The sequence below is a fragment of the Rhinichthys klamathensis genome, unplaced genomic scaffold (assembly GCF_029890125.1).
Source record: "Rhinichthys klamathensis goyatoka isolate OS25496 unplaced genomic scaffold, OSU_Roscu_1.1 h1tg000192l_1, whole genome shotgun sequence".
Classification (NCBI taxonomy): Eukaryota; Metazoa; Chordata; class Actinopteri; order Cypriniformes; family Leuciscidae; genus Rhinichthys; species Rhinichthys klamathensis.
Window position 1 is genome coordinate 4,425,981 of NW_026606718.1, and position 25,818 is coordinate 4,451,798.

The window sequence follows — 25,818 nt, forward strand, 5'->3', positions numbered from 1 at the left end:
ATCTGGAGGGCAATAAATCCATAAGTTTGTTTTATATTCTCATGTTATGTTCTCATTATTTATTTTATTTGTGAAAGTTCATGTTAATATCCATCGTAATCTGCATCAAAACACACATACGCACTCAGTGAACTCCTCCTGGTCTAGTTTACCAGTGTTTTTGTGTGTTGGGGGTATACAGCAGAAACTGCTGGTGGCTGCAGTATTTGCCACCAAAGTGAGACGGAGCCAGAAATGATAAGTTGGTTTTCCAAAACAGGAAGTAAAGCAAGAGAAGAACACACAATTAAGGGTCCACTGCTAATGCGGATAACATTTGTCAAGCTAAAATTGGAAGGAAGATACAGAGCGCCTTGGACAGAGACGGATTTGTAGCATCGCTTTTTAATAGGCCCAACAGCAATCTTTGAGGGAAATCATTTGGAAGGTACACATTTTTTTTGTTCGAAAAGCAAAGACGTGGGATTTGTCACAACAGGAGGGTCCTTTATGGACGGACGCCTTTTGAAAGTTGAGCCCACAACTCTCCATGCCTTTCCGTTGCCCTAGATTTTATTTGGCCACATTAACAAGACATACAAAATAAATATCTTCACTAGTGTAGAAGCTCTACAACTAAATTTAGGTTAAACCAAGAAGATCTATAATACCTGGATAAAGTTATTTGCTAGCATAATGATGTATTACCGACATGCTAGCCAAAAATATATATTATTAAACTTATTTGCACAGCTACTTTTGAATGGTTGTCAATGGAAAACAACACTTTTAGTTACATCATTTACTAGCAAAGACTAACCGAACTATAACCAGTCAAACCTTGACCTGCAGGTTAAAGAAATAAGAGGAAGCAAGAAACAGACAGGTGTAGAAAGAGAAAGAGGGAGAATCTCATTCACAACTCATTACCTCTGCTTCTAATCCATCTAGATGTCTGACTTCACCCGAGTGATATTTATTAAGCCCTTCGTCTCAGGATGAGTTGTCCGACTCGGCTCTCGAATGAACCTAATTTGCTAATGGTACGACTGCCAAGTAGCAATAAATGTCAGTTGAAATCACACAGTCTATATTCATCTCCAGTTACCGTTTTAATTTACATTTATTTATGTGTCTGTTGGCAGGTACACTTTATTTTTCCAAGGACAGATAGAAATGTGAATGTCTGGTGTTTAGGAAAGGAAATTAATGAAAAACAGGATGGTAAATTTTGTTTTTTTAGTTTTCTGTTAAGTAGGATGGCAAATTGGGCCGTGATATTTAACATTACTTAGGTTTGTTTACTATAGAAATAGAATTAGTATCATAAGGAATTTAATGATTCCGATTTCACTCAACTAGACTGTAGAAAAAGTTGCTGCACTTAAATTTAAGTACAATCAACTTGGATGTTTAAGTCATTTCAACCTAAATTGCATTAAACTGACTTTAAAAAGTTTAATCTTGTATAACTTGTAAAAAAAAAGTTGTAAATTGCTAACTTATTTCGATGAGTTAAAGCAATATTAAAATAATCTGTTTTAACTTATCGGTATATTTTTTACAGTGTATTATTGACTAACCCTTGTGCAAAAAAAAAAAACCCTTTTAGTGTATTTAAAAAAAAAACTGTACTTGCAGATATTTTAATATTAATGAAATAAAAAGCTACTTAGGTGTACTTAAAGTCCATATGTGGCCAGTTTCCGGCTAGATATTCACACATACATTTGGGTCCAGAAAGGCCCTTCAATGTATAACACTGAGAGCGAAAGAAAAGGGTCTTTCACTCTCAGTGTTATACATTCGAACATATTATGAATAACAGATGTTGCCAGTACATTCTTTCAGGACAAAGGAATCCTATACTGTATGCATATATGTAAGCCTTGGACTATGCTGAGATTTAAGATGGTTAAACTAGAACTTCTAAAGCCCCGTACACACCGGGACGAATATCGGCGCGCGTTATGCGCCAGCGTTTTTCAATGCGTTTTTTGTGTTCACACCCAAGCGATTTTCGCTGACGATGAGCCGAGTGAACATGCAAATTCATTCCCTGACATTAGATGGCGCTTAATGTAAAACAGAAATAGTCCTATTTTGTAGTCGCTGTCGCGTTTGTCATAGTTCTTTATGTTCCGACACCAACGAGACCAGCAGCTCTACATTCATCTTGTCTTGCATCTTCCTCGTCTTATTTCTTCCCGGCAGTGAAGACGCTACTTGGCGTATATCTTCTTCGCCGTTACGTATGTGTGCTCGGCAAGACCGTTTTGTGTTTGAGCGCCCCCAAGTTGAGTTTTACTGTAACTTCAGAAGCTCCAGACACGTGAGCAAAAGCGTCAATCTCATTGGTCGGATAGTTTTTGACGAGGCGCGTCAAACCAAAAAAACGAACCCGAGGCGTTTTTTAAAAAATGACGCTTTTTTTCGTGTCGGTGTGCACACCGAATCACATTGGCGCCCTTTGTTTAGTCACGAGGCGTTAAACGTCGGCGAATATCGCGCGCGAAATTCGTCCCGGTGTGAACAGGCCTTTACACTTACTTTTTGTGTTAAGTGCACTTTGTGGTAGTCAAATAAAAAAATTTATTTTAAAGTAATTTTAAATAATTTCGTTTTAATAATCTTTTGTTGCACTTTAAGTACACTTATTTCTATGTGTTGACTAACAGTATTTGTAAGTAATTTTTAACTGTAGTGTGTTATTCAATGTTACATTTTAAGTTTTGAAACATTGCTACATTGCAACTTCATCATTACAAGTGTGTAATTCTAAATAAATTTAAATACATGACATACAAAGTTTCGATAGAAATGACATTAAGGTATGTTTTAGTTCAGTACATTCGGCAAAACACTTTAAACATATTTCAAAGATAGAAATATTTATGAAATTACATATAAAGACAAGTCCTACTTAAGCGAGTCAAAAAAATCATTATAAATTTCAGCTAATTGCATTTAATATAAATTTTAATTATAATGCATTTTCATTTAATTACAGTTAACATGCAATTAATTGGACAGAAACATTACATTCAGTTTGCACTTAAGTAAATATTTATTTTTTAAGTATATTGTTTCTATAATATGTACTCTTTCTAAAAGTATGCTAGCCCTACTTCTTTTTCACAATGAGCGAATAATTGATTGAAACTACAATACATTTTATACTAAACCAAAACAATACTATTATTTTTTTAATATAAGTGCCATTTAGTAACTCGGTTCTGAATGTCTAGATTTAAAACTGTAACGTGTATAATTTTTGTACCACTAGGAACATCAATCAGGAGAAATCGGCCATTGGCCGGAGAAACTGTTAGCCCCGCCCCCAAACTCACACCATTGGTTTGAGCCAGTGCCACTATGTTGGGCTGCATATTTAAATATACACATCCGCAACAGATTTTTACAGATTTGTTGTAATAAATTCTATTAAATAAATAAAATAAATTGACAAAGTAGTATTATATTAGTTTTGCAAGTTATGCCCAATTTAGGGGCAGGTGGGGAGAGGGATATGATAAGATGGTAAAATAAGATTAACAAATACATCCATGCACTGACTAAAATCTCATGACAATTTCAACTCAGAAAGAGAAATTGAGGATTTTCTTGTAAAACTTACTTCAGTTATCTGCTTTGAAAAATCCTTTTTACAGTGTAGCTCTATATACTGTAGTCATCAGAGCTGTGGCATATATTCGCTACCCTCAAAACACTCTCTTGACCATCCTGTTGTATAAACGAATCAAAAAGCCCAAAAGACAAAACTGAAACCAGCATATATTCATGTCCAGTCAGCAGCAGTAGACATTTTCTAGAAAGACAAGCATGAGCTAGAAAACAGCAGTGTCCACAGACAATCCAATTGCTCCTCTAGATGTGAAAATCCATGTATTGGTCCGCACGCTCCTATATGCGAGTGTTATCGAGCCGTTGAGAGACCTGTGACATCTCTCCTGCAGGTGTAATGTACCCAGCAGAAGGTCTGAGCAGACGAGACTCCCTCTGGCTACTCTGAGCCTGAGTTCTCCTCTGACTTTTAAATGAGCATCAGGATTTATGTCCCATGGGTTTAATCCAGCGCTTGCTTGGAACTGTAAAATATTTATTGCTTGCTTTCTATAATCAGCATGTGTTCGCTACCAACCCCCTCTCAATTAAAACCATGAGAACAGATGAAAAAGAGTTTTGTTTACTTGCTCTGAAAAGCGTGCAAACATCCATAAAATTGACGTCTTTTCAGAAGTGCGTCCTGCAAGAGATGAAATGCTTCCAGAGGCACTTGTGAGGCAATTTGACCCTAAACGAAGTACTTGCCAAATAGCTTGAAACTGCTGAGTTGTGTTTATACTTCTTTTAACTTTTTCCTCCTCTTCAGTCTTAGGTCTTATTTAAAGAGCTAATTATTTATCTGTAATTTGTTCGGGAGACATGTTAAAGCAAGGGCGTGGGTGGCCAGAGACTGATCAAAGCAGCCCGCGTTTACAGTTCAGGCTGAGGAAACTAGCAAGTGGTCCCGTTTCTGATGCATTAAACATTACAGAACCAGAAGAGGAGCCTTTACCAACTAGAAAAATAGAAAATAAACATGTAAATAGAGCTGTTTTTGCATAGTTTTGGACATGGTGATCTGTACAACAAGGCAAATGGGGCAAATCCAGGTCATATTTCACACTGAATTTTTGTTTTGTTTTTAAATTATGCTAAATTAAATCAGTTAGTCAGAAACTTGTGATAAACCTCCACAGACTGTCCCAAAAAGAGACTACCTCTAGAAACGTATATTTTAAATGTGTCAAATGCTTTAAATGTACGCATATGGGCTTTCAGAGAAGTACAAGCTAAGATAGTAGAAGTAAATAAAGTGCCTTTTTACAGAAAGAAGACAAGATGACAGGCTATGTGCTTCACAACAATACAGTACCTGCATAAATTAATATAATTATAATTTACTCCTGAGATGCACCAAACAGTAAACATGAACATTTACACTAGCGTTAAAAAATGTGGGGTCAAGTTTGAAAAAATAATACTTTTTTCAGCAAAGATGCCTTAATTTGACCAAAAGGGGCAGTCAAGACATTCATAATTTGACAAAAGATTTCTGTTTCGAATAAATGCCGTTCTTTTGAACTTTCTATTCATCAAATTATCCTGAGGAAAAAAAATGAATCACGATTTCCACAACAACAGTAAGCAGCAAAACTTTTTTTTTAACGTTGATAGTAATAAGAAATGTTTCTTCATATTACTGCATTTAGCCATGTGGTAATTACCATAGTCTCGAGATGACAACACGTGACGTTATTTTTGGAGCTGTTCGCGTCCTCGGACTGGGACTTATGCATTTCTATGGCACTTCTATCAACGCCTAAATGAATCTGCAGCGGTCAGGTGCTACAAGTAAGAGCTGTAATTACGAGCTCTTCGAGGACGGGAACGCTTTTTACAAGTTGAAATCACGTAATTGCGGTAATTACAACATGGTGTGAACGCACCTTTAGAATGATTTCTGAAGGATCATGTGACACGGAAGACTGGAGTCATGATGCTGAAAATTTAGCTTTTCCTTCACATGAATAAATTACATTTTAAAATATATTAAAATAGTAAATGAATATTTTAAATTGTAATATATAATATATGTAATATTTCACAATATTACTGTTTTTACTGAGCATAAGAGACTACTTTTCGAAGAAAATTACTGACCCCAAACTTGGGTATATTTTGTAACTTGTGCTACCCTTAGTGGCCACCAGGGGCACGTGTGCGAAATCTCCATCAACAACACTAAAAACAGGCTTAATGTTCTTTAAACAAACTATAATTTCGTACTTCTTTTGAGGTGAAATAAGCCTCAGACACGTTCTTGTCAGGATTCGTAAGATTCACCCACATCAGAAACCCTGGGGGAAACACACTCAGCCCGCAGCAGAAATGAGCTGCGAACAGTCACACAGCGTTTGAACTATAGCGGGAATGTTGATATTTTCCTCTCCTCCATCTCTCTCGCTGCCACTTCACGTCACCTCCACCTTTTTACATCAGACATTCTTTTTTTTCCTGCTTGTACAAATTGGACTAAAAGGTTTTTGGCTTCAGTGTTGAGGGGAAAAAAGCTAGCCGCGGATGAAATTCTGGTTGTCAGACTGTCAAAGAGGTGAGAGATAAAAGGTCTTTCTAATCACACATAAGCTCTGTTTCAGTAAATCGAAGGGCAGATTCTCCAGTGTGAACGAACAAGTACATGGGGACAAGCAACGTTGGGTCTCATTCACTAGTTATTGCGTGGATTATTGTTTTTTGTATGCACAGGACAAAAAAAATCACATTATGTGCATATGCACATGAATTTGTTCTTAACCTTGTGCTAATACAAATTATTTTGGAGTATTCTAATGAGCGACCGTGTGTCAGAGGTTAGTCATTTGCATAAAATACACCCAAATTCCATATAAGGGCTTTCCATACAACCTTTTTTGCAGTTGTTCATCGATTTCAGCAAACATATGACACTCTCTAAAGATGCACATAAGCATGTCTGCGTTGTTATACAGATTAACCTCACAGCTCAAGCTATACGCAACTTCTCTTAAGTGTAACTTCGCTGATTTTCCACCCGCTTTGTATTGTTGTAATGTCGGTAGTTATAGGTAAATAAACAATGTTTACTAGTTCTCCGTGTTACCTGGACTGAGGAATTCACGTTTATTTGTCAGCAAAAGTCCACCGGATGACACGAAACACACCATCTAGTGAATTTTTGACAGCTTTCGTGAAAACTACGGATTGTACTTCCGTATTTTGTATCCCCAGTTGGATTGACAGAAGATTATTAACAGTTATTATAAGAGTAGGTTTATCACTGAAAATGGTATTGTATTTTGTCTACTCTTTAAACAGCATATTGGTAAAAATGGAACTCAATGGCAACAGCTTTCTTACCTGTAGATGACTGCGTTTTGCGTAAATGACAGAACGGCAGTCTCTTTCAGTTTTTCACCTCCATTTCTGTGTTCGTGGTCATCCAGTTTGAAATGTTGACTACAAACATGCAGGTTTTTCAGATTTTCTGTTAGTGTTTTCTCCATTTTTAGGATTCTTTGTAGCCTTTAGCCTCTGTAAAACCGAAAGTAACGCACTCCCGCTAAACGTTTACTCTTTAAATTCTTGCACCCGGGAACAATACAAGTTGACACCATTATGACTAAAAGTTTGCAAAGAAGTATTTCCTACTAAAGCAAGGCGGCATTTTACTCTGTTCAAGCTTATCCATAGCAGACTGGTGGGAGTGGCCTTGGACGACAACATGCCCAGTGCATTATGGGTGTTGAAGTTCTCCTAGCAATTTGGCAAAAGGGAAGAAAATCTAAATTTCCAACATTTCAAGATTTCAAAAATAAATTTCACCTTTCGCCTGTGTAGGCTGCCAAGTTTTATCGAAATCCCATTTTGCCAGTGGTAAAGTACTCCTTTAAGGTGCACGTGGTCATATTAGAAAAATGTTTGTGAAATTTCACATGAAAAAAGGTCCATTGTCAATAGCATTGAGATGTATGAAGCACATCTCACACAGAAGTCACTTTCAAAGCAAGCAGCTTTCTGTTGGTCAACAGGTTGAATTCACATGACCAACTTGAACATAGTGTCAAACTTTTTTTTTGCATAGGCCTATGTGTGGTTTCAGTTGTTATAATGTGTTTTTTCCCCATAAGATTACAATAAATTTAAGGGGCCATTTGCATGGCAGTGTTTTCAACAGAAAACGTTTTATACGTTTTGGCCGTTCATTTACACAACAACCATCATTTTGGGGACCTAAAAACGCAAACTTTTGAAAACAGGTTGCAAAGTGCAAGTTTTTGAAAACGATCCCGTTATCGTCTCTGTGTAAACTACAAAAACGTGAATTTGTGTAAACGGTGACGTCATGCGCATTAATATTACATGTTCAGTCTATAGGCGCGTAGTGTTTCTTTACAAAGTGACATCGCCACCTACTGGCCTGGCAGCAGAATCAGTGTTTTTACTCGTTTTCGCAGATCTGTTGTCTGTACGCGAAAAACACAAAAAACGTTTCTGTTTTTTGTACATTGTTGTCGTGTAAACACACCCCAAGTACAAAAGTGATCGATGAATCATGATTGATATGAAGACGTTCGTATGCATATTTCACACACAAACTCTCTGCATACACACGGTTAGTGAATGAGACCAATTGTCCCAATTTGTCATGCCCTTTCTTTTTATCTGTGTAAGATAAAGAGGCTAGTAACTCAAATGACTTAACTGGTATTAATGCAGTAGAAAATATCTTCAGCTTCAGAGGCTTGAAATTCAGAGCGATTTGCATGATAAGTAACATCATTACAGAGCAGTGCAGCGGGACGTAGCAGACACCAGAGATTAGCAAGAATGTATAGTTATGAATATGCCAAATGGATGTGTTTTGCAGGATTTGTTAGTTTGTACAAAACTGCATTTGTACTTGAAACCATTATGTCGTCCCAGTCGTCCATGTTCCATCATTCTGACAGCAGGTTAATGCTGTCGGTTAGTGTCTTCATTAATGGTTTTGAGTTTTGTGGGCAGTTTTTTATTTTTTTTTTTTATTCTCTCCCCTTGTGATGTCCTCACCCTTGTCTTCCCTTACTGCCCCTTTCTGTCTGCGTCCATGGCAACAGCTAAAGATTTCCCAGGTACAACTACAGGTAAATATTTTTTGCTGGAGTGCTGACATCATCATTGCGAGACAGGGCGCTGTAATGTGGCTTGTGGAGTGGTGGGTCGGGTTACGCCAATTAACCTCCTCCATAGCATGAGCTGGGAGCCATTGCCTTGCATGGGAGCACTGCTGATCTTTGTGAAATGTCATGGTGCTCCATGGTGCTGTCATTCACACAAGACCCACTTACAGGCATCAGTGAAAGGAAATGTATCGCATTTCTGTTAGGAAGCATCTGGAAAAGTTAGAAATACAAAAGGGTCAATGGCACAAGGATAGGCCTACAGTATACAGGATGACGACAAGGAAATATCTTTTTCAAAATGTAGTTTAAAATGCATGTTCCTAGAAATGTATATTACAGTCCTTTTTGCATTTGTGTCAGTTTCATGCATTTTTGAAATCAAATGTAATGTAAGGAAATCTTAATATAGGCATTTTTCTACAAATTTGTGTCAGTTTCATACATTTTTGAAGGCCATTTTTAACATCAAATGTCAAGTGGTGTAATCAAGTAAATCTTTATGTAATTTTTACATCTACATATTAGATTTATTAGAGACCCATAAAATAGTTGAGCCTTAGTGAAAAAAAATATTTGATACACTGCCGATTTTGCAGGTTTTCCCACTTACAAAGCATGTAGAAGTCTGTAATTTGTATCATGGGTACTCTTCAACTGTGAGTGACGGAATCTAAAACAAAAATCCAGAAAATCACATTGTATGATTTTTAAGTCATTCATTTGCATTTTATTGCATGACATAAGTATTCGATACATCAGAATAGCAGACCTTAATATTTGGTACAGAAACATTTGTTTGCAATTGCAGAGTTCATACGATCCCTGTAGTTCTTGACCAGGTTTGCACACACTGCAGCAAGGATTTTGGCCCACTCCTCCATACAGACCTTCTCCAGATCCTTCAGGTTTCGGGACTGTCGCTGGGCAATACGGACTTTCAGCTCCCTCCAAAGTAGTGATCGACCGATATATCGGCCGGCCGATATATCGGGCCGATATTTGCGTTTTTTACGTGTATCGGAATCGGCCGATATGCGGCTGCTGCGTTCGCCGATAGTTTTTTCCCGGCATTATTTATAGACAGGCGTCCACAGGCAGCTCTGTGCTGCTGGAGACGCTGCAGTTCACGTGCAGACTCTGCACTGTCCCTCCCCCACTACAACCTGCGCTTCAAGATAACGGTAACTTTTAAACTTTCAAAGCATCTTTTAACTGTTTGACTGCTGAAATATTGTCAAACACTTTGAAAATGGAAACACGTTGCTTTATAACTGTTATGTGGTTGCAACTATATAGCTAAGCAAGTTTGTGGGTCCAAATGGAAAACGCGAATGACTCGTCTATAAAACTGCTTGCTTGCCATTGTATTTAGGGAGCTGCAAATTGCTGTAGGCTATCCGTTCAGTATGCATTAGGGCTGTCAATGAATATTCTAAATACGAATATATATTCAAATAGTTAAAAAAAACTGAATTTTGAAGGTGAAAATTAATATTCGAATGTGGAAAAACACGCCCGCGGTAGCAGACTAACGTTACCACAGCACAGCTCGCTCAGTGTCGGTTCTATGTACTGTGAAACTTCAATTAATGTATTTGTTTCAATCACTGAATGAAGCCTGCTATATACCTTAAATTGCTTGCACAAAACTCTTGATCAGCACTCAACATTTGTTTGTTGTTGTTCATTTAACCCGGTATGCGCGGAGAGCGTGAGGGTGAGTGCGAGAGAGAGAGAGAGAGAGAGAGTGCGCCTGCGAGTCCGGGCGAGCCAGAGTGAGCTCTGCGGTCTTGGCCATTAGTTGATTTACTCGTTTTTTTTGTAGTAATACGTTGTCAAATATGTTTAAACTCAAATAAGCTACTTAATACTATTAGTTATGTCTCTTTGTATTCATTTGTCCTGTTATTGACGTAATGCGCGTCATTGACCAAATGCACGACGATATGCTCAAATATGTTTTTTAGAGGGAATATACAAACGCCATTTGAGCAATTTTGACAGCCCTAGTATGCGTACGGTAGCTGTTACGAACACTGGTCATAGGATTAAGTAATACCAACGTTGTTCCGTGCTTTTTGCGACCACCTGGCTGAGGTTTGGACGCGTGTGGTGTGTGTCTCCCTCGCCATCGCAGTGATATTAGAGACTAGACATGCTCATTTTATTTTATGTAGACAAATTTAAACCATGGCAGTAAATAGTTCGTTACTTTTAAAATGAAGTACAGTGTGCACTGTGCACTTTATTATGCTGGTTGCTACTGTGTGCAATAGTGTAATTATTTTATTTATGCTTAAATATTTATTTTCAGCAGTGAACTTTTTTTTGTTCTACCTCATGTTTTTAATATTTGTTAAATATTGTTTATCTACTTGTTCTTGTTCTACCTCACATGTTTTTACTATTTGTTAAATATAGATTTTTTTACGTTAAATAAATGTTACTTTTATTAAATTGAGACCTGTAACATTTGTTAACATCATGTCATTTTTATGATGTAAATTGAGGGAGCAAAATGTATCGGCTCCAAATATCGGCTCAAGAAAATCGGCAGCCCGTATCGGTCATCGGCTAAGGCTGATGGGGAAAAATCGGTATCGGTATCGGCACCAAAAAATCCATATCGGTCGATCCCTACTCCAAAGATTCTCTATTGGGTTCAGGTCTGGAGACTGACTATAGGCCACTCCAGGACCTTGAGATGCTTCTTACGAAGCCACTCCTTAGTTGCCCTGGCTGTGTGTTTCGGGTCGTTGTCATGCTGGAAGACCCAGCCACGACCCATCTTCAATGCTCTTACTGAGGGAAGGTGGTTGTTGGCCAAGATCTCGCGATACATGGCCCCATCCATCCTCCCCTCAATGCGGTGCAGTCGCCCTTTGCAGAAAAGCATCTCAAAAGAATGATGTTTCCACCTCCATGCTTCAAGGTTGGGATTGTGTTACTCATCCTTCTTCTTCTTCCTCCAAACACGGCGAGTGGAGTTTAGACCAAAAAGCTCTATTTTTGTCTCATCAGACCACATGACCTTCTCCCATTCCTCCTCTGGATCATCCAGATGGTCATTGGCAAACTTCAGACGGGCCTGGACATGCACTGGCCTGAGCAGGGGGACCTTGCAGGATTTTAATCCATGACGGCGTAGTGTGTTACTAATGGTTTTCTTTGAGACTGTGGTCCCAGCTCTCTTCCGGTCATTGACCAGGTCCTGCCGTGTAGTTTTGGGCTGATCCCTCACCTTCCTTATGATCATTGATGCCCCACGAGGTGAGATCTAGCATGGAGCCCCAGACCGAGGGAGATTGACCGTCATCTTGAACTTCTTCCATTTTCTAATGATTTCGCCAACTGTTGTTGCCTACTCACCAAGCTGCTTGCCTATTGCCAATCTCAGCCTTGTGCAGGTCTACAACTTTTTTCCTGATGTCCTTACACAGCTCTCTGGTCTTGGCCATTGTGGAGAGGTTGGGGTCTGTTTGATTGAGTGTGTGGACAGATGTCTTTTATACAGGTAACGGGTTCAAACAGGTGCAGTTAATACAGGTAATGAGTGGAGAACAAGAGAGCTTCTTAAAGAGAAACTAACAGGTCTGTGAGAGCCGGAATTCTTACTGGTCGGTAGGTGATCAAATACTTATGTCATGCAATAAAATGCAAATGAATTACTTAAAAATCATACAATGTGATTTTCTGGATTTTTGTTTTTGATTCCGTCACTCACAGTTGAAGAGTACCTATGATACAAATTACAGACTTCCACAGGCTTTGTAAGTGGGAAAACCTGCAAAATCGTCAGTGTATCAAATACTTGTTCTCCCCACTGTATATATATATATATATATATATATATATATATATATATACTGTAAATACGACTTTTTTTTCAAGCATGCTTTAGTTCTTTTTTGTTATTATCAGCAGTTATAAGCAGACAGACTGAATCTTAAGAAACCAGCAGACTGAATCTTAAGCACCAGCACTCAATTCTTGAAGATAGCTCAGTGTCCTTGTAGATCATTTGAAAGGCGAAATTATTCGAAATCTTTAATTTCGCTAAAACTGAGTTGCAGCAGTGACTGTTAAATCGCTCCCATAAAAACATGATATTATATGTCATCAGTGTGTGCATGGTATGGCCTTTTGAGAAACATGTTTTATTTTGCTTTGTGCAGTTTGTGTCCTGTTTTGTTTTTTGGTGAACCATTGATTTTCCAGCTTGGTCGTCTATTTCACTGGGGTCTCTGTGCTGAATGTTTCGCCTCGATGTGTTCTAACTATTTGTCATAGGTCAGATTTCCTTAGCCTGCTCTCCCATAAGGGAACTGATTTTAATTATTAGCAACTGTAATTTGTTTTTTAAATCTAATCATATTTTATGCCACCCACACCATATTCCGCTGGGAGTAGAGTGAACATGAGTTGCAAAATGAGTGTGTGGAGATGACAGCGCTTATATACAGATAGTATTTCCAGGGCCATCTGTATTTAGAACATAGGTCATACTTTTAAGGAACGTCACCAGTTCAAAACAAATGCAGAATTTTTTAATTATTGCTATAATAAAGATAGCAAAATACCACGCAGAATGCCTTGCATTATTATAAACACAATTTATGCTTGTTTATGCTAACTGATGGATGAACTGTAACTGCATTGTGTGTTAATCGACTCTATGGAAGCTTGTTTCCGCCAGGGAATAATAGGAAAAATAGGTAATTGCAACTTTTTATCTCACAATTCTCGCGAGTTTATTTCGTGCAATTCGGACTTGAGTTCATATCTAACAGATCTGAGAGAAAAACTCACACTTGTGAGAAATAAAGTTAGAATGGCAAAATAAAAACGCTCTGATATAAACTCGCAATTCTGATTTTTTTATTTTTTTTTTATCAAATTGCAAGTTTCTATATTGCAGTTTACTTTTTCTCTGGACTGCGAATTTATATCGCACAATTTGGACTTTATAACGCGCAATTGCAAGTTTATATCTAACATTTCTGAGAAATAAAGACTTTTTATCTCCCAATTCTCACAATTGTGAGTTTATGTATCGCGAATTTCGCGATTCAGATTTTTTTTTTTCAGAATTGAGATATAAACTCACAATTGCTGACAATTCTGACTTTTTTTCTCACAATTGCGAGTTTATATCTCGTAATGTCTCGTAATTGAGTTATAAAGTCTGAATTGCATGCAGTGTTGTGTAAATTACTCCAAAAAAGTAATTAATTGCTAGTTACTAATTTAAATAATAGTAAATAATCTCCAACAGTGTAATTAGATTACTGTACGAATTACTCTCTCTAAAATGTATTGCATTACTTATTACTAATTACTTTCTAAATCCCATATCAACCTTAACCAGTTAAACAAAACAATCATAAACATGCTGCTCTTTTAAGTTTATCAAATAAATAATATAACATTTTTATAAATTATTCTTGAACTGACCAAAGGGACAAGGTTACATTGAAAACATAAATTTTGAACATTAGACGTAAAATTTTGATGTTTAATCCACTATTGTTTTATACAGAATTGTTCTGTAGTCTAAATTACAGAAAAAAGTAATCCCTTGCTTTACTTTTTCCAAGGAGAAAGTAATTAGTAATTACTACCCAACACTGATTGCGACATATAAACTCACAATTGTAAGAAAAAACTTTATTGCTTATTTATTTTTTACTTGTTTTTTTTATTCCATAGTACAAACAAGCTTTCATAATTCATAAATGCTGACTTAACTTGTTTTGAACCTGGAACGTTCCAATAATAATGCAAATTGAAAGTGTTCCCTATAGACCTCATTTCTTATCTCCACAGACTTTATGTACAATTTCACAGGGTCTTTGCAACAAATTGTAAATCAAGAAATCAACATTAATTAATTCCACATTGATTTATTTTGATGCAAATGTTCATTTAAAGCTATGAAGATTCTGATTGGGTGTGTGTGTGTTTGCCATAAAACACATTCTGTGCCTCTGGCCTTTCACATGCGAGATCTTAATGGAATTCATTAACGCTCAAGCAAAATGACTTGCGTCTTTGGCCACATGTCACCATCCGTGAATGAGACTAATGATCTCTTTACTTTCACAAACTAGCTCCATTTCCAAAGGAGTTCAGTATGTCTTTGCTCCATCAACAGAAAGATACGCATCAAAGTCCCTTTCAAGGAAAGTCTGTTCACTCGGCGGCCATATTTGCAACACCTTTCAAGACCAAGTCCTGAAATAAATTTAAAAAAAGCTTTCCGAATTCACAATTAAACAACATATTTCAAATCAGCAACAAAATCTGACATGACCTGTCCCATAAATGTTGTTTCTTGTGCTCAATCAGCATTAAAAAAAAAATCGTACTTTTCAGTCTAGACCAGCCAATGGTATGTGCATTCATAAGCACGTGTCTCAGAATAGCTATTAATCTCTGACCATATACACTTGGAGATATCATAAGTGTTTTCTATTCAGTCATGTCTGTTCAAAGGACTTGACCCTTTGCTGATGCTAGCTTACAGAATGTTTTTCAGTAAAATACGCTGATAAAGGGGTAAAATTAGATGGATATTTCAGTGTTGGGGTAAAGCTTTACAAGTAACTTGAGTTATGTAATCAGATTACTTTTTTAAAGTAACGATTTAAGTAATGCATTGCTTTTGAATTCACAACAAAACATCTGAGTTACTTTTTCCAATAAGTAACGCATTACTTTGTTTTCCCATTTATTGACCTCTACTGTACAGGCGTGAATTTGTATTTCCTTTAGCCTCAGGATTATTGATTTCACTTTTGGTGTGAAAAAACCTTTACATTTGACAAAAATAGCACTTTTCAACAAAAACAAACAAGCAAGCAAGTCCAGCCCAGGTGAGAAACAAATAACGCAAAAGTATAGCGTAACGCATTACTTTTTCGTAAAAGTAACGCAATTAGTTTTTTTTTTTACAGAGAATTACTTTTAAAAGTAACTTTTCCCCAACACTGGATATTTCTCAAAAATGTCTTTAAAGTAAGTCATTGGCATATATCAATGTTACTATGAACCACAAAAGCCTTACATATGGAGCACTGGACAAAATATTTTACTTGGACTAAATATCGCCAAGTGACAGCTGAATTTGAGCAAAATGCAGCAAAGTTTGGAGCCTTTGATATCAGCAACAAACATAAATGGAAAACATTGATCCTCTGCAAGCTGAAAAGCACAATACTATTCAAAATTTGAAGTAAGATGTTATTTATTTATTTAGTGAAAGAAATTAGGTTGCCAGACAACTCTTATTCAGCAATTATGCATTAAATTGATCAAAAGTGACAGTTTCAAAAAGATTTCTATTGCAAATAAATGCTGTTCTTTTTACCTTTATATTCGTCAACGAATCCTAAAAAAAATGCAAGACATGTTTCTTGAGCACCAAATCAACAAATTAAAATGATTTCTGAAGGACACTGACAACTGGAGTAATGCTAAACATTTATCACAGGAATAAATTACATTTTTAAATATATTCAAATATAAAAGAGTTGTTTTAAATTGTGAAAATATTTCACAATATTACTGTATTTTTATTCAATAAAAGCCAGCTTAGTTCTTTTAAATTGTACAAATATTTCACAATATTACTGTATTTTTATTCAAAACAATGGTTAGCGTCAGAGTCTTTCAAAAACATAAAAACGCTTTTGAATGGTATATTGTACTATTTGGACTATGCACAATTGCACTGTATATTGCATTTTATTATTTTGACTTATTGTTTTTAGAATAAAATTAAAAAATATTGCAGTACATATCTCTATGCCTTCTGTCACTTTTATAAGTGCCACATAAACACTTTCCATAATTTGGAAAACTTTCATAGACCCATTTAAAAATGTATGGTATTATTATAAATAATATGGTGGATAGCAACAGCAGCTAAGGTAGGATTGGTCAAAAACATGTATTTAAGGCGGGGCTTAGCAAAGCATCGGCAGTGGCTTTCTTTCCCAGTCATGAAAATCTGCGTGTTAAGAATTAAAAGAAATGCAGTATTTTTTTTTCTAGCTTGACACAACCAAGGTCAAATACAGCAAGTAGGCTACATTCCCACATGTAAAATCATGAGAATTGAGAATCGATATGAAAGGACCTTGAATAAAAGAATCAAAGTGATCAGTGTGTGTGCATGTGAATAAAAAAATAAACATTACTGTCCCGCACAAGCTCTAGAATGTGAATCCTGCCTTTAACTAGTACTGCGCAACAAGACAAACATTATTATTCTTAAAACTGTCTATTCACGAGATGCCATAATAAACAGCCAGTATCCTTATTATCAAGGGATATGCAAAACTCCACATTTCTAAGCAACAGCCATCTATAAAAAACCGAGACGGCAAAGAGAAATTATTGCAATAGAATAAATAAACTTTTTGAATTGTAAATGTATATAATTCCTGTGGCTCATTTAAATGAGAAAAATGAGATTAGAAGAGCAGCTTGAAATCATGTAACTGTTACACTGCTCATTCAGTTAGAGTCGGGGGCAATAAATTTAACTATTATCAAACTGCATATTCATAAGAAAATAAAAGACATCTGGAGCAATAATGGCTTTGTTGTGTAGACGACGTGCTATCATTTTTTTATGCATCACGTTTTTCTAACATTTATTTAGATTTACTATATAAACCATTTTGCAGACATCCATAGCAACTAACACAAAAGTGCTTTATATTTATATAAGCTTTATTTTTATTTTTTTTATAAATGGTCTTTAAATACTGCATAGCAAGTTCAATCTGATCTGATATCTGATTTTGTGTTAAAGTGATTAGGCGGCAAATACAAAACATAGGCTGTCAAAATTGGAGTGAAGCAAATCTCATGAACAGCCTCACATAAAGCTTACCATTCTTTGAACTTAATTGCCACATGGCTTTTATTTTGCCTCAAAACAAAGCACAATGTTAATTGAACAAAATGGGTTCATTTATGTGTTAGAAATGGGTCTGCAGAAGTCCCTGTTCTACACATCTCCCAGGGTCACTTTGCCAAGCGCAGCAGAAGACAGAGCAATTCATCACTATGAGCTAATGAGAGCAAGTTCGAGGTGCAATAAAGACACATAGTTAAAGTTTACACCCTTGCAGAAGCACTGAAATTGTGCCCAACGCAGGGCCAAAAGGTGCTGTGTCAGGACACAATCACTCCAGTTCAAAGAAAAACCATTTTGTCCTGTTCCGTTCAAGCGAGGTTAAAGGGATATTTCACGCAAAAGTCCTGTCACCCTCATGCTGTCCCAAACCTGTACGACTTTCTTTCTTCTGTAGAATACAAAAGGTGTTTTTTTTTTTTTTTAAGAAATCCTGACCTGAATGAGGCTTTAAAGGAGCAGTAAGCTATTTCTGAGAATCACTGTTGATATTTGAAATCAACCCAAGCAAACATGCCCCTCTCTTCATTGCTCCGCCCCCAAAATGCACGAACACTCAATGCAAGAGTGGATGTCTATTCTGAAGCGAAGCAAAATAAAACATAGATGACAAATGAAGAACAAAAAAAGAACATACAGTACACAAGAGTATATACAAGCAAGAGTTGGTTGTTAGCGCCAGCAGCTCCAGACAAACAATGAACTCAAAACCAATGTTACTCACGTATGGAGCAGAAACAACACAACCTTTGTGTCTGTTTTCAGGCATTCCCGCTCAGGTCTCTCCAGTGCTGGAAAGCTTTTCTAATATTAAACTGTGTCCTAAAGCTCTTGCCTGATTATAAATCTTCTTTTTCCAGTGATATTCCTCTGACCTTTTCTCTTTTGTAATGTCTCTCAGCCATCTCCCTTTCTACAGTCTTCAAATCTCCCTCTTGTTCTCTCTCTCTAACCTCCCCCATAATGAGTGGACACACTCCCCCTACTGCTGATTGGCTCTCTCTCCTCCCCCATCATGAGTGGACACGCCCCCTACTGCTGATTGGCTCTCTCTCTCTCCTCCCCCATCATGAGTGGAGACTCCCCCTACTGCTGATTGGCTCACTCTCTCTCCTCCACCATCAGGAGTGGACACGCCCCCTATTTCTGATTGGCTACAAGTGTGTTGTGCTACTCAGCCCAATCCACTTTCAACAGTGTTTCTCAGAAATCACTTACTGCACCTTTAAGCTTGAAAATGACACAAAAGCTCCATAGTCGAGCTCCATAGTGGGAAATACAAACAAATTCAATTTGTTATAAAAAATGTCTTTGGCCTCCTCTTGTAAGAAGTATCGTGAGCACATAAGTTGTTTTTAGTAGGATATTTTCAGTGAATCAATTGTTCCGATTCGCAAAACGTTTCTGAATGATTTGTTCGCTAATTTTACAGATCTGGTTCAACTCACTGAATCAATGATTTGGTCGCAGTGATTAACAGCGCACAGAGGACCAGTTTTCAGTGAATAGCATCTTAAAGTTTGTTTGCAGTCCTCATAAACTTTCATTATGGAAAAGAGTGACCAAGCTATTCATCAAAATTTCACCTTTTGTGTTCCACAGAAGAAAGAATGAGAATTTTTGGGTGAACTAATCCTTCTACACATTCAAGGCAGGTAATGGCAGCACTAGCTGTCTAGCGTACTAAGCTATCCGCAGTGGGGTCTTAAGATTCACAACTCCAGGTGGCGATTTATTCAGTAGAAGTTCAGAGGCGACCGGATTCACCCTAGTCTGCGCTCGCTCGCTCAAAGTTAAACCCAGGAGACAAATCAGCCTGCCGCAACCCCTGCTGGTTTTAAACTTGTTGTATATCGCCAAGAATTGAGTGACTTTGGTCCTCGCAGGGCTGTGAGATATGACAGGTCTTTGGTAGCTGTTCAGCATTCGTTTGTAATGATAAATCCCCCCCACCCCTCCCTCCTGCCGCCTATTGAAAGTCAGAATAGAACATTGGCTTTGAATTGATGTTGCTTGGGCTCCAAAACTCAAAGCAGAATGACATGCTGGGGATGTTTCTGTGATCCGGCATGGAATAAACACCAGTTTGCAACTCCTCAATTTGACCGCATGGGGATGTCATATGGCGGTAATATAATATATATATATTGGATGATGTATACATGGAATGCCAAACACAATAAAATATTCAGTGGCTACAGAAAATGCATTCTAAAAGCTTTTTCAGTAATATTAATGTATTTAAGCATCATGAAGATGTCAGTGTGTATGTATTTTTCCAAAGCTCATGAGTCGTAAGATTTAAAAAAAAAAAAAAAAAAAAAATTGGTTTTAAGTGATGCACCAGTAATGGCATTATGGGTCATTGAAAGAAATGAGGCAGCAGCAGTAAAAACATCAATTGTTTAACCTATTACCTGTAATATGTTTAAACATAATAATGATTATATGTTTATAAAGTTATCCCATCTTTTGTTTTAAACTAGATTTGTATATTTGCTTTGTGGTTGCTAATAGTTTTCTGGTTGGTTACTAGGTGGTAAAAACAATTTGCAAAAAAACAATTTGCGAAAAAAGCAGCGTTTCCATCCCATGTGTTCAAGAGCTCAAAATCTTCAGTGGAAATTTGTGCAAAATGGAAATGGAAGCTGTAGCTACTGTGCCTGTTTTATTAAATGTGATAAATGACTTGCAGTTTAGAGCATGCAGACTAAGTGCCTTAACAAAACAACAAAAAAGAGATGGAGACATCTTAAAGGGAAAATTTAGCCAAAAATGTAAATTCTGTCATTAATTATTCACCCTCATGTCGTTTCAAACCCATAAGCCATTCGTTCATCTTCAGAAAAAAAAGCAGATATTTTAAATGAAATCTGAGCCAGTTCTGTACTCTCCATTGACAGCTACTTAACTACCACTTCCAAGCCCCAGAAAGTTAGTAAAGACATCATTAAACTAATCCATGTGACTCCAGTGGTTTAACCTCAATTTTATGAAGCTACGCAAGTGCTTTGTTTATGCAAAAAAAAACATAATTTACCACTTTATATACAAACTATTCATCTCTGACGTGCATTGTGTCTTTACTACCTATTTTGGAGCTTGAAAGTGGTAGTTGCGTAGCTGTCAATGGAGTGATAGAAATCTCTCAGATTCCATTAAAAAGAATGTCTTACACTTTCGGATGAGGGCGAGTAAATGATGACAATTTTTTGGTGAACTAACCCTTTAAGAAATCAGTCCAACAAGTTGAGTAGTACAAAAAAAATTACCCAGACCTGAACCTACCCATGATTCCAATGGGAAAAGCACACAAAAGTCATACAACATGTTAATGATTTCACATTTTTGTCACATTTTGGAAGCTCTATTTGCATCTGGGTCTGATGTGATATTTTATAATATATTATATTATGATATTGTGGTCTCTAAACATGGTCTGGGTAAGTCAGTGTGATTTTTTTTTTTTAGAATTTCGTCTAAAAAATCAATAATAAGCCACAAGTCTGAAAGTCTCCATAAGAAAACCATAAGTCTGATCCTTTAGAAAGCGAACCTTTCCTCAACAACCTGCACCATTTAACACTTCATTTATGTAGCACGATGGTTACGGTTCATGCATCCTTCGGTGTGATTTGTAATTGCGTGTTACAATATCTAAATTGAATGGCATCAAGTGAAAAATGAAATGACTGCCTGCTCCAGCTGAGATGCTCACAACTGTATTTAGTGAATTGTGGGTAGTAACGAGTCCATGCGTCTTATATTAACACGCCGACCCATAATTGGCTAATTATAGCGGCCGTTCCACCGGCGTCTTTTCACGCCGTCCTCTCCTCCTCCTCCTCTTCCAGATCCCAACGCTCTGACGCAGCACGGTCCCGACCACGCTCTCATCGGCGGAGTGGTGGCCGTGGTGGTCTTCATCACCCTGTGCTTCATCATCGTCCTGGGCCGATATCTGGCCAGGCACAAAGGTACGCCTTCCCTCCCCTCTCTCGGCCCCCCCTCCCCTCACCTATAGTGTGCAAAATGCTTCAACATGTCCACTGTTGTACCTTATGTGTCTATGTGACCTATGTGGGACTGTGTGGACAGGGACATACTTAACCAATGAGGCCAAAGGAGCGGAGGACGCCCCTGACGCAGACACTGCCATCATCAATGCGGAGGGGAACCACGCACATGCAGAGGAAAAGAAAGAGTACTTCATTTAGCACCTCTGTTTTTTTCTGTTCAGTATTGTCACGGCAACACTGCGAGCCAGCAGAGGAGGCGTTATAGCGCTCCGCTCCCTAACAGCACTAGTCTGGTCTGGCTTTGTCTCTGTTTGCGAAACCTCTTTAAGGCCAAATTCGACACGCCACCTGCTGAAAAAGAATGTTGCCTCTTTTTAAACGATTCTCAATCGTCCAAAAAAACCAAACAAATCTAAAATCAGTTGAGTTTGTAACTGTAACACCAGGTCCATTTAGGCCAAGAAACCCTATCCCACCCCTCCAAAATGACCCCCGTTTGATTTGCAAAGTGCCAAAATATACAGACATGTGCTTGTCATGTTTGTTGCTGTGTTTACTCATTTAATTTCCCAGTGAATGCTGATTTCTCAACCACCCTCACTGTGCCTGTTATATACCTTTTTACAGATATTACCAGGGAGCGGCAAGAAATGTGGTTCATCTCAAGTCGGAAAACCTTGGCTTTGCCAATAATTACGCTTTAAGACAAGAATATGTGAGATGTATAATGTAAATATCATGTACTGTGTGTGAGTGTATGTTGTTTTCCATTGTGAAAGTGGGTGTTTTTTTTTTTTTTTGGAAGTACGCCCTGTAATAAAGAATATGCCCAAGAGACACGGACAATTATGTAACATACGGAAACCCGAAACAAGCCGGCAAATTGAAAATGGCAGGAAGTCGATGAAGCACAAATGAGAATTGGTGTGTAACCATTAGAAGCGAGATTATTTTCTATTTCCATCATACCTGTCTGTATATTCTTGCACTGTTAATATCCCCCCCCCCCCTTTCCACCCCGAGCGTTTATTTCAAAACTGAAAATGTACCAAACATAAGCACAAAGTCATTGTAAAATGTCATTGGTTTAGACAGTCTCAGGATGAAAAGAAGAGCCTAATTGAATTTGTCTTTTATCAATCGAGTGAATGAATTTTTGTTCTCGCTTTGTGAATTGATCTAAACAGCCATTTGTTCGACGTTTGAATGGAAGTTTGCCATTGTTTCATTTTCTTTCGCTGACCGACCCTTGTTAATATTGCTGTATATTACTTTGCTAAAGTGATTATTGGTGGAATATTGTTAAACTGTAGGATCCCATATATATATATATATATATATGAGAAAACAAATGTCAAAATATCTATTTCAAGTGTCCCATACATTTAGTTCATATAAGTGAAGAAAATATTTGTTTGATAGTTTGTTTTGTCCCAACCCAGGGAATGTATATAATGTGTATACTTAAGCATTTGGTAAGCTATTTAATTGAATTTGCTCTGTTTTATTCTACATGTGTGCAATTTAATTTTAGCCTCTCTACACTAAGTATGTCCCCACGGATACTTGTCATTGATACTAATTTATTGGGTAAATCTGATGGACAAACACAATACATTATTATTAGTGCTTTTTATAAGCTTGTGAACGGATAGGACCGTTTGTTCATGAGAAGGTCAGAACAACAATCACCATTATTGCCTTTGTGTTTGCAACAAAACATACGACCACACATTGAAGCTCTGGAGAAAGCGTAACCTTCAATGTACGTTTTTACGAAACATGTTTCCAGTGTTCATACTTTATTTCACTCTTTATAACATCAACTAGAACTGAGACATTTTTCTAAGAACTTTTGATTTGCCCTATTGTTTTTTGCTGTATGGGATAATGTGTGAGGTTGCTTTTACATTAAATATTCAACTTTTTCAAACTATGCCTCTGTAAAAAAAAAAAAAAAAAAAAACCTCAGAGTACTGAGTAAAATATGCACAAACTCAGATTTGTGTTTTCTTCTTCATGCAACACATAAGTGAACACAGAACCGATAATATTACACACACACACACACACACTCATATATAGTTCATATTTGTAAATGTATTTAATTTTGATATGTATTGACAATGTTAGATAGATTAAATACATTTTATACAATTTATATAATTGTATAAAAGTTCTAAATATATATATATATACATATGTATATATTTAAAATTGAAGCCTTTACTATATATATATATATATATATATATATATATAATTATGTATATATATATATATAAAATGTCATAGTATATGGTCTATATAAATTAAATTCTACACGTAATCTAATATTATTAATATATGAAGTTAAATGCAATTCTAAATATGAATAATACATATACAGTATATATATATATATATATATAATTTGAATAAAATGATACAAAAAAGTTTTGAAATAAAAATGAGAATAAAGAAATAAAAATAAAGAATATATATTAGCTGAATGTAAAGTATATAAAAGTATATGAAGTTAAATAAAATTCTAAATATGAATAATATATATATACATTAATTATTGCTAATTTGAATAAACTTATACATATGAAATAAAAATGAGAATAAATAAAAATAAAGAATATTATATATATATATATATATATATATAATATATAATAAAATTTAATTTAGTTTTTTATTTAGATCTATTTATATAAATGATATGCAGTCTTATTTTTGCATTATATTTAGCGGGTTAAGATATGAGTAAACCAGGTCCTTGAGCTGGAATGATGGAGTAATCTATAATATTCACTGAAGTGGGCTTGTATTGTGATTTTCATGGCTACATGCTGCCACCAAGAGCCTGGAGCTCTCAGCGCACGAGTGCGCGGCCCTAGGCTACTTCTTTTCTCAAAGCTCTGTTTATTGTCTCCAACTTTAAGTGGCTTTCTGCTGAAACGTTCAAATCCTGTCCTTCTTCCCACTGTGCCATCATGGCTACAGCTTTCCATGATCCATAGTGCGAGTTCGAGTTGCCAGAAAAATTACAGGAAAGGATTTGAGGGAGATCAAAAAAATTTCGGAAGGAGCAATGCAGTGTGTGTGCAGTCTTAAATCTAGACTGAGGCTTAACACAATAACCGACACAAAACCATTACATTTCTCTGCGCTCACAAAGATTGTATGCTGTATGTTTAAATGTTAGATAATGCTGGTGGGTCAACTTCAATTGATGGAATTAGCCATTGAAACTGAATAGACATTACAACACAACAACTGAAACTGATCTATTTTCAAATGGGCTTCTACATCTACAGTATGAACCAGTTTGGGGTTGATGATCATTCAGACACTCAGAGAGGGCTCTGGGCCAATTAAAACATGAAGCTAAATCCCACTGATTATAAACAAAACATGAGCTATTGTAGTTGTTGATGGTGTTTAGTAGTAGTATTACTACCACCACTACTACTAATCTCATCAAAATCATTAAAATCCTAAAAATAATGTTTATCTTTAACCTGGTTATGTCAAAGTAACGAGTCTTCATTTAAATGCTACAGTAGTTGTTGTTAGTTATAAATAGACATATCTCAGTAACCATGAGATTTTGATTTTGAACCTGCCATCTGCGTAACATCCCAAGAGACTTAATTATTAGGATTGATATTTTCCCAGTGCAGTTAACATGGAATATTTTTTGGCGTGTTACCAATTTGCTGTTCAGCTGTAATTTGAGATTTCAAAGCAGGGGTGAAGCCAGAAATCTCCAAGTGGGTGGATCTCTGTGAAACGGGGAGGACTTCGATTCTGTGCCTCTATCCAATGATGTTATTTACTATTATGTAGGAAGTGAGATTTAAGGGTTATACTTATAATGTTCTATGACTTTAAATAGGATTTGGGATAATAGCGCGAGATCGCGGGAGAAAACAGTCTGCAGCAGTTGTGATAGTACAGAGAGAGAGATGAGACCCACTCTTTAATCGGCTGCGGAAAATTCATGATGTTGCCTCTGATTGTTCAATAAAACAAGTGTTGTAATCACCGGAGCTCCTTGTCAGTGTCCTCCCTACAGTGGCGATAACCCGATTAACTGAACACGGAACAGCGCTGGGTAACTAAAGCGCGTTACAAT

At 36.7% G+C, this 25,818-nt stretch overlaps 1 protein-coding gene across 8 annotated transcripts in view; it reads left to right on the forward strand.

The window, feature by feature from the left end:
- Positions 1-22,466, forward strand: part of cadm2b (cell adhesion molecule 2b) — a 257,226-nt gene extending 234,760 nt beyond the window's left edge. For 4 of the 8 annotated variants that reach the window (XM_056262493.1, XM_056262491.1, XM_056262496.1 and 1 more), the window contains 4 exons: positions 8,682-8,708; positions 21,528-21,650; positions 21,772-21,877; positions 22,320-22,466. In XM_056262493.1, the coding sequence (XP_056118468.1) occupies positions 8,682-8,708; positions 21,528-21,650; positions 21,772-21,877; positions 22,320-22,425 (362 nt within the window). In that variant the 3' untranslated portion in view covers positions 22,426-22,466. Of the gene's footprint in view, positions 1-8,681; positions 8,709-21,527; positions 21,651-21,771 lie in introns of all 8 variants that reach the window. The other 4 variants (XM_056262495.1, XM_056262492.1, XM_056262498.1 and 1 more) reach the window with 4 other exon arrangements.
- Positions 22,467-25,818: the final 3,352 nt, after the last annotated feature.